The sequence below is a fragment of the Scomber japonicus genome, chromosome 10, assembly GCF_027409825.1.
Source record: "Scomber japonicus isolate fScoJap1 chromosome 10, fScoJap1.pri, whole genome shotgun sequence".
Classification (NCBI taxonomy): domain Eukaryota; kingdom Metazoa; phylum Chordata; class Actinopteri; order Scombriformes; family Scombridae; genus Scomber; species Scomber japonicus.
In genome coordinates this window covers 21514247-21529205 of record NC_070587.1, presented here as the reverse complement: position 1 = coordinate 21529205, position 14959 = coordinate 21514247, and the positions used below count along the sequence as shown (strand labels likewise).

At 41.1% G+C, this 14959-nt stretch overlaps 1 protein-coding gene across 1 annotated transcript in view; it reads left to right on the top strand.

Moving 5' to 3' along the window:
• The window catches only part of LOC128366865 (furin-like protease kpc-1), a 162238-nt gene extending 147828 nt beyond the window's left edge, over nucleotides 1–14410 (top strand). The window contains 3 exon segments of the mRNA XM_053327632.1: nucleotides 6752–6875; nucleotides 13405–13574; nucleotides 14297–14410. Coding sequence (XP_053183607.1) covers nucleotides 6752–6875; nucleotides 13405–13574; nucleotides 14297–14410 — 408 coding nt within the window.
• Nucleotides 14411–14959: the final 549 nt, after the last annotated feature.

The following is a 14959-nucleotide window of genomic DNA, read 5'->3' as shown; positions in this document are numbered from 1 at the left end:
ACTCAAAACCTGGACAAATAATATCAAATGCATGATTAAGATACCACTCGGGGTAAGTGACAAATATGGTTGTTGTTGTTGTTGTTGTTGTTGTTGTTGTTGTTTTAAATTTGGGTGATTTTCTTGTGCAAAGAATAAATCTGTTGGCATTTAGAGAGCCCTCGTCCCATACATATACACAAAAAAAAAATTTGAACACACATAATACCCCGCCTGACTCCATGTTGCCATGGCCACGGGGAGTTGTGTTTGTTTATGTGTGAGTGTGTGTAGCAGGGCTGCAGCGGTCTTTGAGCAGAGACATCTCTGATTCCCAGCGGACTTTGAGACTCAAGCTGACTGTGACTGGTGCTGCTGTAGGAGCGTAATAGCACTATTTAGCCTGAAGCACTGTGGCTATACACACACAAACACACAATCCTTGCCGGCCATGACTGACAGATCATATATTTACCATCTTCATCCCCAGTGCTTCATCTGGAGTCACTCCTGCTCTTCCCCTCTTGTAGATTACAGAAAGCAAGCACACACAGTGAAAAACTGATCATGAAATAACTTGCAAATAATGTAACAACACTGGAGCTTAATGAGTGCAAGCAGCCAATAGAAAAATATGATATAAGCTAATCAGTGTCCACCATGAACAATATGATGCATTTTGTGTTCATACACATTTCTGGACTAATAAGTCACATAGGATGCTATGACATGGCACAGTCAGAAAAGCACAGATAAAACAATACAATTAACAATGGCTTGTTGTTCATGCTGACTCACTGTCACACTGTCATCGCTTACTGGAACACTCAAATACAACAGAGCTATCATTAATGTCATTAGTGTCTGCTGTAAAACCGATTTATACTGCTCTGGTTTTCATCAGTTCAAGGTGCTAACTTGAACTGATGATTATTTTTTTAAGTTTCAGAGGTTGATGGTCAAAATATTATCTGAGAGCCTTTTCCATTCTCACAAAAATAGCCCTCCACTGAGCACACTGATTTGTTATATTTAAAGATGTTAAAGCACAGCATCAGCTCAAAATATCAGTTATTGACAACTGTATTGGTAGCATTATTAATGTATCGTGAAAATGTAAAGATTATCCCCCAAAAAAGCACGAATGTGCAGTAAACTCAGTTGAAAATGCAATGAAAAACTCAACAGAGTACAACATTCTTTATGATGTAATACTGTGTTACAGTGTCAGGATGTAAACACATGTTAACACACTCTGATTATTTATTCCATTAACTTCTTATTACATTTCTAAACTCTCCATAGAGCAGGTGCAGTGGGAGTTAGAGCGGTTGGTGAGAATATACTAATGAATGATTATTTCACTTTTAACATTATTTCACTTTTAACATGTGAAAGTTGAACACAGCTTTGTCCACTGCTTCTAAAACAAGCTTCTAACATTTAAGTAGATGTAATTTTAATCTTTCAGCCTCAGTCTGCTATTTGGAGCAGTGATGTCAGTTTGGAATTAGGATATATTTTATGTTTTATCACAACTTTCTTTCTTTCTTTTTATATTGCTTCTGATTATTTAATTTAGTGTATCTTTTGACCATTATGCAGCACAACACCAATGTAAATTTCTTCTACGTGTGAACCTATTTAGTAATAAACCTGATTCTAATTCTGAAATACTCTAATGTAGCCTACTATAATGTTTGATGCACTACTTGTAAGAGGGAAAAGTTCCACTCACCGCTGATAAACACGTGTTTAAAACATCTCCACACTTTAATGTAACAGCACATAACTACACAAGCTCACACTCTGCATCAAGTTTGGCAGAAAATACTGTCAAAGCCTCCGTAGTTGCTACAGAGGAAACACACTCTCAATGCACAAATGTGTACTTTCACCCACAAACACACACGCATACACACACACTCACACACACATACACACTGGCCCAAGGTGGATTTCTAGAGGTGCATATATTTGCATATATCTGCATGTTTAATGAGTTTTGGGAGATCAAGCGATCCAAGCGGCCCTTTGTGGGTATTTCTTTCTTTCTATTTTTTTTTCTGTGTGTGTGTGTGTGTTGTGGAGGGGGTGGTTCTCCATGTAAATATCACCCACTGTGTGTTGGCACCCGTCACAGATGGTCGGGGGCGAGGGCACCCTGTGGGCACAGGATACCTATTTCTGTTTGTCTGTGCGCTTTGTGTGAGACTGTGAGGCAGAGAAAGTGCGACTCTGTGTGCACGCACCTGTGTTTGTGTACGTGTGTGTTTGTGTGTGCGCGCGCATTGTGATACTTTATACATCTGTATGTTTTACCTCTTTGTGCATATGCATGTGTTTGCACTTCACTACATAATTGTGCTGTGTGTAAGTGTATGTGTGTGTGTGTGTGTGCATGTATATACAATTTAAACACCTGTGTTAGTGCAGCTCTGTGTGTGTTTGTTCAGTTGTTTGTGTTTAAGCGTGCTGCAGTTGCGCGTGCGTGTCTCCCAGCATGCAGTGTGGCTATGATGGCCCTGTTTTGGATGATTGATGTGCTGGAGGAAGCAGAGAGTAGCTCAGGTTGGGCCAGAGCCTCAGTCTGACACACTGCTGCTTCCCTGCTGCTTTACATATGTAGACGCAGCAAGAGTCCTCCTCCCCTCCCATCTGACACTGCCTCCCTCTTCAATACACACAACTCACACGTTCCTTCCTGCCTTTTTATTTTGAAGCTCTTGTTTATTACATGAAAGCAGACCAAGTTCTATGCTCTTTTGGTAACTTCCTGTTTCACATTTTAAACCTTTAAAACAGCCTGTAGTTTGATATAAATAAGTTTAGCCTCTGTCTTGTATCATGCAGTAGTTTTCGATATATGAGTCTGTAGTTTCAGGCTCTGATAGACTGAATCATTATGATCCGATTCTGCAACTGATTCATTCATCTCATTGGTGGAATAATCAATACTACACTGGTTTTGCACTGGAAGACATTACATTGAATTTAATCTAATGAGACATTTACACCTGATTCCACACACAAACAATTGTTTTATGATTTATCCTGATTTGCTTTTTCAAAAGAAAGAAAAAAGTCTGCACACTGCAGCTCCCAACGCAGGTAGGATTTTAATAGGATAGGACCACAAGTGAAGTTTCGAGCTTGATGTTCTTCATCAGACTAAAGATGAACTGAATAGTCATCATCTTAAATCCACAAAGGCCCAGGTAATCTGAAAGTCACATGATGTGCCAATCCCACTCAACACTTTGCTTTTACAGATTTTGTTATTTGGTCCAGCACCTGCTTTCTTACTCCAGATGTGCGGGTCTACCACAAACTTTTTTAACATGCTTTTCCACCCTCACAAAATAATAATATCAATAATAAGTTGATGAAATAACACTCATCATTTCTTAAAATGTAGAAAATGCAATAATATTTCAAAGGCTACAAGTCAATTTATAGTTCAGATGATGAAGTAATACAACATAAGGAAAATTAATATTTAAGTGAGGTTGTGTTTCTTCCCTGATGTGAACACATTTTTGTCGAGGAACTCTCATATCAAATCTTTAAATGTCTCTTCCATATTTTATCAGTAAATGTAGAAAAGGGCATTCAGGTAGTCACTTAGCACAGCAAAGCAGCCAGTTTTTGGCTACTGAATCTCCAGGTGCCATGATTGATCTTCAGTTTCCAACAATAGAAAATACCAGAGGTCCGTCTCACCAAATTTGCATTAGCTTGCGGGGAACCTTGAAGGACTCTCAGATTTACTGGCAATTTGGGAGTGACAGGCATTTATGAAAGTTGGCACTGCCACTATTTGTGATCTGCATGTGAGCAGTAATCACTTTTTTGGAGCGGGCTACAGGTATGTGTGGGGCAGGGTGTCCAGGATAAGAACCGTTAACTTTAATTAGGACTCAAAAGAAGCAAAAATATTTAAAACATCATAAAGTTGATATTTTAGATATATGTGGTTTCTTAAAAGACTATTTTTGGCAGTATCTAGCATTTTCTTTGTCTATGTGTCTGTGTCTTCATCTAACTTTCTCAATGATGTCCTCTGACATTCTCCTCTTGGTTATGTGTATCTCCTTCCTGTCCCTCTTTGCCTCCTTGCTCCCTCTGCATCACTATCTTATTTTCAACCCCCCCCCCCCCCCCTTCTCAGGCTCATCCTCTATCGCTGGGTCTTACTTTCCTCTCCCTGACACTCACCCGTTTCCATATCCTGCCATCTCTCGCCCATTACTAATCCCCACCCACCCACCACCTCTCTCTCTTTTTTTTCTCTCTCTCTCTCTGCAGTTTCTCTCTCTGGCTTTGAAATCCTTCCCCTCTCGCCTCTATTCCTCTGCTCCTGCTAATCCTCTCATTTTCTTTGTCTCTCTTTTGTGTAACGTCAGTTTAATTTCTCCTTCTTTTATGTCCTGGGTTGGTCTCTGCTTGTAGTTCATACACTTATTATTCCACTCTAGTTTGAGATCATTTTTTTAATCACACTAGTAGTATAACAACTGGTTGATTTCTTCTTCTCATTTAGATGATAAGATAATGTGCACTTATGGCTGACATCATCACCAAACATGACAGCATGATATTTTACCGATGCATAAATGTTTACACTGACTGTAAAGACGTGACACCCAAAACAATGCGTATGGATTTCATGGATCCTTCAGTCAAAAGAGTCACTTTCTGTATAAAATTACCTTCAGCTCAGTTAAAACAATTACACGACTCAAAAATATTTGACTCATGAGGTTTCCCGGTGACAGCAGGGTCACAGCTCAGTAGAAAGGCATGCTGGGAGACTGGGAGGCATGCGAGGCATATCGATCCACCTGTAGCATCCAGCTGTTTGTTTACCAACAACAAATCAATGCAGCACTCGGTTGGAGGCCTCCGTGCCTGGCCTCTGGACTGCTTTAGAACACACACACACACACACACACACACACACACGCAGGCAGGCAGGCAGGTTGGGCAGCTGCTCTGGCAGATATGGGGAGTTTATACAGTGGTGCAGATGTGGACTGAATGGGTGTTATTTGCATATGTCAGGGTGTAGTTTTCTGCATACATGAGCCAAACTGAGGTTGATATTGTTTATCATTATGAAGAACAAAGATTATTCAGAAATCAATCAAATCAATGCCTGTGTTTATCAAGCATATCACTCCATTCACACTGTCATCAAGTCAGTCAATCAGTTTGACTAATATGTAATTTGCAAGATGTTTGGCTTTCAAGAAAGAAGCACACATTCTGTTTTTAGGTGCAGTTTGCATATTGTAGTAGTCGTGGCTTCATGGAGTCCTTCTGGCTTCCTCCTGCAGACCTAAGACATTCAGGATAGGTTCATTGGTGACTCAAAGTTGCCCGTAGGTGTAACTGTGAGTGTGAATGGTTGTCTATGTGTCAGTAATGTGATGTAGTGGCAACTTGTCTGAGGTATAACCCATCTTTCATCCAGTGTTAGCTAAGATAGAATCCAGCCCCCACCACGAATATCTAGAGGACAAGCAGCATCGCTAATAGAACAATCATATTGCAAGGACAATAAAGATGCCCACATATACTGTACATTTAGAGAGTCAAAGAGTCATAAATTTGGAAGATGCCTAACTGATTTGTTTGATCAGACTGGTGAGGTATTATATTAGTTTCATGTCAGCTTCATATTAGCTTTTACACAAGACAGAGATTGTGAATTTTCTTTCCCATTATTTACATAGAAATCCTGAAGGGATCCCTTAATGGCCAGAATGAACAACTACAGTGACCAATAACTCTTTCGATGTAGCCTACAGGCATGTGGGTATTGATTTTAAGATACACATACCTTTCATCTGAATTTCTTCATGATAAAACATTTGAAGCTCAAGGTTCATTCACTGGCATTTTCAGGAGGTTTGAATATATATATCACTGCCTTGTTTAGCAAATAGAACTTGCCCAGGTGTCTTTACATCACTCAAGTATGCAAATTCAGTTATGTGATAACAGCTAGTTGCATATCAGGAGGAGGATCAAAGATGGCCTCTGGTTATGAATGTATTATTATTGCTCTTTCTCCTGTTCTTGGTTGATGACCTTTGACCCCTTCCCAGTTGCTGCAGTGAGTGGTTGATACAGCTGATGTCAATGTCATATAACACAAGATTCAAGAAACATTCAGGTCTGTCTCATAGTAACAGACATTTCCTAATCAGCTGCTATTAGGTGTGCCTTCTTTAGGGCCATAAAGCAGAAATCTTAAAGTATGGTTAACTTTCACTAGATGTTGTGACAGAAACTGCCATAGAGGTGAGTCCTGCTGGGATGTCTGTTTTAGTCATACATTTGGGTAATCTTACTTCTCCTATCCTCCCCTCATGTACAACCATTTGTTGTGATGTGATCGAAATTCCATACTCAGTTTACATGATGACACCTGTGCAAGTAAGGTCGATAGTAATTGAACTTTGACTTTAGAATATTTTTATCCCAACAATGTGTTCAATGATCTGCAGAGACAGCATTATTTTATTTGTTTTAGGTTTAAAACAAGCTTTGACCTAAAGTAGCACATATTTGTTTCACTGATATTCAAGTGAGCAATATACAGTATAATAATCTACCACTTAAACCAAGTGATAATAGTTTTGAATAAAAAGTCACTCGCAATCAATCCAAATGAAGGTAACATTAATATTAGCTGCAGTAAGTTGTCCAGATGAATGTTATTGTTTTTTAACACCTTTGTTGATTTGTGTTTTTTTTTTTCCAGGTGACTGACCACAAAGGCACAGTGTGGAGCTGCTCCAGACCACGTAATGGAAAGAGAGCCGGAGCTGTGCACAGTGTGGAGCTCATCCTGTACGGCACCCATCACCCACCAGGGACCACGCATGGTAAGTAGAAGTGTCTCTGCCGCATGTATTACATTGAAGACATATACTGGAAGATAGATGAATCCACGCTCAAGTAAATGAAGCAGCAGAAATAGAAGATATAAACAATGTGGAACTATACAAATACTTAGAAGTGAAATTTAAAATGATTGCTACTAGTTTTCCACAAAAACTTGTTGACCCTCCACTCCCACCTCCTTCCCCCTCCCTCCTCTGGCCGAGGCAGTGCAGTCAGAAGGAGTCGGTTGGGCCACTGACCACAGGGACCGTGATGTGTAATTACAGCTGCCCCTCCCCAACCCTAACCCCTCCTCCCCAGTACGTGTCAGCTCCCCTCTTCCAGCACCCGCGACCTGCACATACACGCACACACCTCGTTAGCCACACCGGCACGGAGCAGCAGCACCGTCCTCCATGTCCCAGTCGGAGGGAGGAGGTGGGGGGGGGGGGGGGGGGGTTCGGGGTTGTTAGAATCACCGAAGCATGCTGGGTGAGAGACATTGAACCAGACTTTGCTGTTGATCTCTGTCAACAGGGGTTCCCACCGGTCATGGAGGTCCTGGAATATCATGGACTTTTTTGAAAGATAGTCAGGAAAAGTCAGGGACCTTAAGATATGTGCTGTTAAAGTTAGGAAATTCTATAGATGGATTTATTTTATAAAAATTTTACATTTAACCTGGATTTAATAGCAGAGTACGAGGAGGGAAAGAAGAAATGAATGTACTCCAGCTTATTTGGTAACCCAGAAAGTGATTGAAAAAGTGGAGGAATTTCACCTAAGGCCATAGTGGGAACCCCCTCTGTGTGTGTGTGTGTGTGTGTGTGTGTGTGTGTGTGTGTATGTGGGGGGGTGGGGGGGGGGTGTCTTGCTCTGTTGCTGTCTCGTTTCTTTCTGTCAAGATGCTGATCTCTCTGTTGAGAAATCAATGGCTCTCCCCCTCCTCCTCTCCTTCTCTCTCTCTCCATCCATCCATGTATTCCTCTCCGTGCTCCTGGATCTAACCCAAGTTCAAGCTGTTAGTCAATCTGCTGTCCACACACACACACACACACACACACACACACACACAAAAAACTCATTCACAGTGTTTCTACTCTTCAATCTCATCCCCAATGACATCATCCTGTTGTAGTTTGCCTCACAGCTCTGAACTTCAACCGCAGTCATGACTTTTTGATTGTGATTTCTGGACAACCCAGAAAAATATATGAATGCTGTTTGAAGATGTTCATGTTATGTTTGTAGGGAATACTTAGATATTTCAGGAAATACACTTATTTGCTTTCCTAGAGAGAGTTCTATGAGAAGATTGCTGCCACTCTCATTCAACGTAGTGGTGTCAATCTTCTAGTTTGGGTCAAGGGGGAAAAAGAATAAGCAATTCACTATTTCTGTTTTTTTAAATGGTCTAATTGGCTAAAAATGTTAATAATTAACTAATAAAGGTGTTGTTTTCACATTTAAAAAAAAACATATTTTCATGGCACGTGCAGTGATTTTTAATTGAACAGTCTCCATTCATGTTAAAAAATAAGGATATATGGTGTGTTGCAGTCCCTATTCAATACATCACGTCATCTTTAAATCATATCAATCTGCTGCCAGCTGTAGCCTCATACAGTACACTGTATGGGGGAGGGGTTTAGAATGAGACTATATTTATGTATGTATTTATGTTATGTTGTAATTGGAATTGGAATTGGTTGTATTTATTTTAACATGGACCCCAGGAAGAGTAGTTGTTGCCTGGGTAACAGCTAACGGGGATCCAAATAAACTAAACTATATGGACCAGTACTGTATGCAGGCACCTCACTATGTAATTGTTGAGCATGTTATTCCAAATCCACAGACATTAACCTGCTCCTTCCTTTGCTGTGGGAGGATTCTCCACAATATGTTATTGATACCTGGCTGCAGGAAGTTGCTCTCATTAAAACACTGGAGAATTAGACACTAATGTTATGTGATAAGGCTTCACAGTTGGTGCTAAAAATCATCCCAAAGATGTAGGATGGGGCTGAGGTCAGGGATGTGAACAGGCCAGTCGTGTCCCAAACCAAACTGAGAAAAAGATAATTCTTTATGGACCTGGCTTTGTGCAAGGGGGGTGTACTTACATGATGAAATATGAAAAAGACCCTCCCCCAAACTGTTGCCACAAAACTGGAAGCTCACTATTGTCTAAAAATATAGTGAGTGCTTTAGCAGTAAGATTTCTCTTAACTTGAGCTAAGGGGCCTAAAGAGTGACTCATGATGTCCACATACCTTTTTAAGCTATATAATGTATAATTACATGTCAGATGACTTATTGTTTAGTTATAGATCTGCTAAGTTCTTGTTAACATGAGTGTTTACCTGGGGAGCCCGAGAAAATCTCTGTCCAGAAAGCTTAACCGGAAGATGTCAAGTGATGTTTTCACTGGAGTGATGTAATGATTTCTGTCCAGTTTCCAGTCTGTGTAATTATTATAGACCACTCACATATGTGGGACCAGTGAGAGTAGACATAACCAAGCAAGTAATCTACACTGATTTTTTGTGACTGTCTGTGTGGTCTGTTAAAGCCAATGCACCTCTGCATAAACTTTTATATAAAGTTTATAATGCACACAGCTGTAATCACTGCAGTCTGCACAACAGCGCTGCAATCAATCCTACTTTCATGAAAGTCATAATATTAAAACTTGTGGAAATATTTGCTCAATTTTTATTTTTATTTTTTTGTTATCAGTGAGGATGGACAAAATATTGGAAACACCTAAGTATAATATAGTATAAGCCAGCAGCAAGACAAACTTTAGCCTCCAAAGTGACAATAAAGTTTCAACACAAACTGAACATAACAGCCTTCATTATAAGGCTGCAGGGATCCCTTACTCTTTCCTCATACTGACACAATACACACTAAAACACTCGGGACAGTATAAAATGGCAACTGATTGATTTTAGTGTCTCGTCTCAAAAACCCTGAAACATTTATATCTCAGCTGACTTCTTTATATAATTTACTAAGGCAAAACTGGTCACATACCATTTTAAACATTTATAACTCATAATATTCTCATGCTTACACTTAAATACTGAATACTGCTTTAACTGGACGGAGGCTGTGATACTCATGGTGTCGGTTATACTGTAGTGAACATGCTTGCAAATCAGAAATCCACTTATATTCTACTCTGCCAACATCCTCTGTCTGTTTTATGCCAGTTACCCTGCAGTAAGTTACCACATGATGAGCTTTACACTCATGATGTGTAGGATGAAGCTCCAGCTCTGTTGTGTTCTGTGATCCTGTGTGCGTGTGTGTGTATGTGTGTGTGTTTGCGTGTGTGTTTTCCCACCTCTGTATGAGCGCTTGCCCCCGCGTGTGTTTGTTTGGTGGCTGTGCGGCAAGTGAAGGTAAATTGCTGTGATTATGTGGCAGTAATTGAACAGGGACGGTGTGTTTAATTGAGTTGTTGTTTCCTGATGTTTCTCTGTAGTAGCAGGAGCCGCCGCGCTGACAGGTGCCTCGTCTCGCCTCCCCGAGATGAGGTGGGGGGTGTTTTTTTGTACTGCCACATCGGCTTTGTTGTGTCTTTTTTAGCCATGTTTCTGTGTGTGTTTGGTTTAATGGTGTTTGTTTGGCTGAAGGGTGTGTGTGTGTGTGGGTTTCACCGCTGCAGCAGGGAGAGGGAAGAGTAGGGTTTGTGAGGTGATTTTCTGAGCTCTGACAAGTTACATACATAATGTTTAAGAAGATTTACAATTTTGGAGTTTATATGTCTGCGTCTGTGTTTCTGCCTGTCTCTCAAACTGCGTGTAAGAGAAAGAGTTTTCACATAATATTCTACATGTGTGAGTTTGCATGCAGAATATATGTGTATGTGTGTGTTTGCAGGCGTATGTGTGTTATGTGAGATTGTGTATTTGTGGCTCTGATCTGCCTCCTGGGCTCTATGGCCCAAATCAAATGGTAGGAAACATCAATTTCACCATCCCTGCCCCCCCCCTCCCTCCCCCCACACAACCTCACCTCCTCTCTCCTCGTCTAATTTCTTTTCTATTCTTGCTCTCCTCCCCTCCAGCTCCTTTCCTCCGGCTCTCCTTCCCTCTTCGGTGTCTTGCTTTCTGCGGAGGTGTGATTATGTTCCTCCTCTGAGCACCAGTGATCTGAGGGATCTGCATGTGTGTGTGTGTGTGTGTGTGTGTATATGTATGTGTACTTGTGTGTGTGTGTGCGTGTTTGGTGACTGGTTGGTGATCTGAGCAGCCCGGCGCTGGGTATTGTGTGGCGTAATTCACGGACGACGTCTACAGATGAATGCCTCCATTCACAATTACAGCCTCTCCATTAGTTGCAGCCCTCACCGCCTTGTTGTTGTCTTTTCTTCCTTCTCTGCAAAAGAAAAAAGCAAAAAGAAAGAAAAAGCAATTAAAGCAGGACAAAACAAGCAAGAACACAAACGGTGTACCTGGAAATAGAAAAAAAAAAGCAGGGGAGCAGGTGTGGGAGTGTGTGTGGGGTTAGGATTCTTCAGTGTGAGTTCACAATATCTGTGTTTTACTCTCTCTCCTGGAATTATTTGAACATTGATGCAGAAATGCAATCTCCTCCTGGAGATTCTTACTGGATTTCAGATATGTAGTTTTGATTTTCCTGTTGTGCTGTCAGTGTGCAGTTCCATCCTTGAAGAGGACCGATTATGCTCTTTCTTATTTTCAGATAATGTTACAATGTCGGATGGCCAACATGTCAAATAATGAGATATGTATATGTAGTAATATCTGTGAGCCAAAAGTAGCAGCTTCAGACTGCTCTGAACATTCAGTTTCCAACAGTTTTTTCTACTTTCTGCCCGAGTTTATGTCAGGTCATGACATATTTATTTATATGAACATATACAGCTGCCCCATTGGCAGGCTTCTGGAAAGCTGGCCAATCAGAACAGTGGGCTCATCAGGAGGAGGGCCTTAAAGAGACAGGAGCTAAGACTGCCTCTTAAAGACAGAGGCTGAACTGAAGGGCTGCATTAGGGCCCAGTTTGAGATAAATAGGGAGTTTTTTAAAACTATGAATCATGCAAAGCTACAATATAGAGCTGGAAATGAGCATAATAGGTCTCCTTTAAAAGGATCTTTTTTTTTTCTTTTTCTTTTTTCACACTCACAGTATCACAGGTTGTGTGAACACACAGAGGGATCATCTGCATCTCCTCAAGTAACTTTTATATGAAGACATATCAAACTAAAAAGGCTGAATGTAAATGAAAAAAACACATTTAATATGTTCAAAATGTTTCATCACATAGATTTCTATAACACAATAAATTGTACTGTAAACTAGGGATATTGATTCTCCCATTTTTCACAGATCGAGTGGTTTTTGCCCAAAGAAATCGTATTGGCCTGAATATTAGACAACCCTGATTATAAAGCTCACAAGTAAAGTATGAAATATTTCCTGTAAAACATAAGTGCTCTTGGAAGCAGCTGACACTTTTCCCCATTGTGTTCCTGCAGTCTATGTCAGGAGATGTTTTAGACTCATTTTCACTTGTCAGGAATTCATTTCTCCTTGGCAGTAAAACATGTTGCTTGAGCCAACTCCTGTAGGTTGAACTGAGCTTCCTGAACACTTCCAGGGTTGATGTACTCCACAAGATACAGTATGAATGGACTTGAAGAAAGTCACTAGCCCAGCAACAACCAGGCTACAAACAACCCATAATGTGACACTGTTTTCTCATTCAAAAAGATCTGATGTTGTTAATAATATGTAATTGTCCTCAAATATAATACAACTCACACATTTACAAACACAACTTCCGGGAAAATACATTACATTCAGATTCAGAGTCTCCCTCCACTCAAAAATATGTTTCACTTCCTGCTCTTTCAGTCAGGTGTTTGAGCTTCACAGTGCAGAATGATGTGCAGAGTTTTCACATTCAGCTGCTGAAAGTGGAAAGTTTCTCTTCAACTTTGCTCTGAGTATAAGACACGTACCTACAAGCATGATTTGTGTCATCACAGCTAGTTTTGAATGTAATCCTGGTCCAATAGGCAACTTTCCTTTAGATTAATACAGGAAACCAGAAGCCTCCAGTGCACATACACTGAGAATAGACTTTACAGTGAAGAAAGAGACATCTTGTATCCAACAGTTACATTTTTGAAATAAAAAACATTTGCATATTCATAGATTGTGGATTTTTCAATGAGGGAGACCAAGAAGTCAGTTTAAGGACTTTTTTTCCATAAAACCATATGAGACACACATTAGTATTTTTATGTATTAAAACATGTCTGCAGAGGATCTTTAAGTACTGTACAAAATAGTAAAAGCTAACATGACCCATTTCTGTTTTATATCCTTTTATTTAAGTCTCATTTCATGCAAAACTGGCAACATTTCAAACATTTGTGCAAAATTGACTTGACATTTGGATAGAAACGTTGCCACTGAGGCAGACAGTGCCAGCAGTGCTTTAACAGTACATCTATGCTTTTCTGTTCCTTTTTTTTTTTAATTCAGAGGGTCCCCCGCAGAGCATTGTGTCCATGGGCTCACGTCACCCCGTCCCTCACTGGGGGGTGCACAGGAGGGACAGTTACCCCCCTCTGGACCTGATCGAATGGGTCTACCGAATGGAGAGAAACAGGAGGGTGCGGACTGCTGATATCACCACCTCAGTCAGACACAAGGTACTGTACACAGAGCGGGAACACACACATTTCACATATCTCACACACACACACACACACACACACACACACACACACACACACACACACACACACACACACACAGTGATTTACTATTCCAATAAATCACTGGTGCCTCCTAATTTCCTATGGATTTCAATTTCCCCCTGGACATATCTGCATTGATCAACTTCACGTGTAAGGATGTGCCAGGCGTCGCTCACTGTGACACTGAGGAATGGCTCACAGATCTTTGCCATACGTGTGTGTGTGCTGAGTGTGTGTGTGTATGTGTGTATTGGGGAGGAGAGTACAACAGTGGGATTTGTGCACAGGCAGCGTTTCTGTTCAACACAGTCGTCACCGTCGAGGCTTTAGGATACAAATCCTTGAGTCTGAGTAATAACATCTGAAAATGTCAGAATCATAGAGACGGAGATAGGGATCAGACGGTTGAATCGGGACTTGAGATATTGTTATTCTGATCATATCTGCTCGTACACTGAGTCTAGGCCTGATTATGAGGAACAATTAAATATTATTCCAGTTTCTCCAACAGTTGTTACAGCAGGAGAAAAAAAAACCCTGGATTTAACTCTCCTTTGAAATTAGAGGACATTTTGTGGTCTACTTAATCATCTTTCAGCGCAGTGAAACAAAAAGAATTCTCTTTCAGACTTAACGTTATCCTGTCATCTGTGTCCTTTACGCCGCATTATCAGGCCAATTACAGCCCTGGCAGAAGTGTGCCGCCGGACGACAGGTTGCTCTGTTTGTTGCTGCTCGACATGTCCTTGCAGGGATACACGGTCCTCAGGCCTGTAGATGAGTTTTGAGCCGGCGTTAGGAGGCAACGACGAGGCCTGACAATGTCTTTACCCTGAGTTCCTCCCCTAGAGGCAGATCTGAATGGATCTCAGAGGCAAAGAGGAGAAATAAATTGGAGAAAAGGATAAATCGATGCTCGGCGGAGAGGCAAACAGACCTTCCAACCCTCAGCCCAGACACACGCACAAACACACACACACACACACACACACATGTAACACGGTGTGGTGTTTTTTCCTTGGGCTGTATTGGATTGGTATGCAGAGCTGAGGAGAGAGACGCTCAGAAAAAGACTTGGCCTACAAATGATGTCCTTTGTCTGATCCATTAGGTTGGAGGGGGGGTTTCGCGGGTGGATGGGGAGGGTCGTCCCACAGAGACGGTGGAAAGGCTGAGAAACAAACATCTCTGTCTGTGAGCCTTCCTCTCTCTCTCTCTCTCTCTCTCTCTCTCTCTTTCTCTCTCTCACACACACACACACACACACACACACACACACAGCTTCTCATCTAAGAGAGAAGAGAGAGATCAGCTCCAGGAAAAGCTGGTTGTCATCT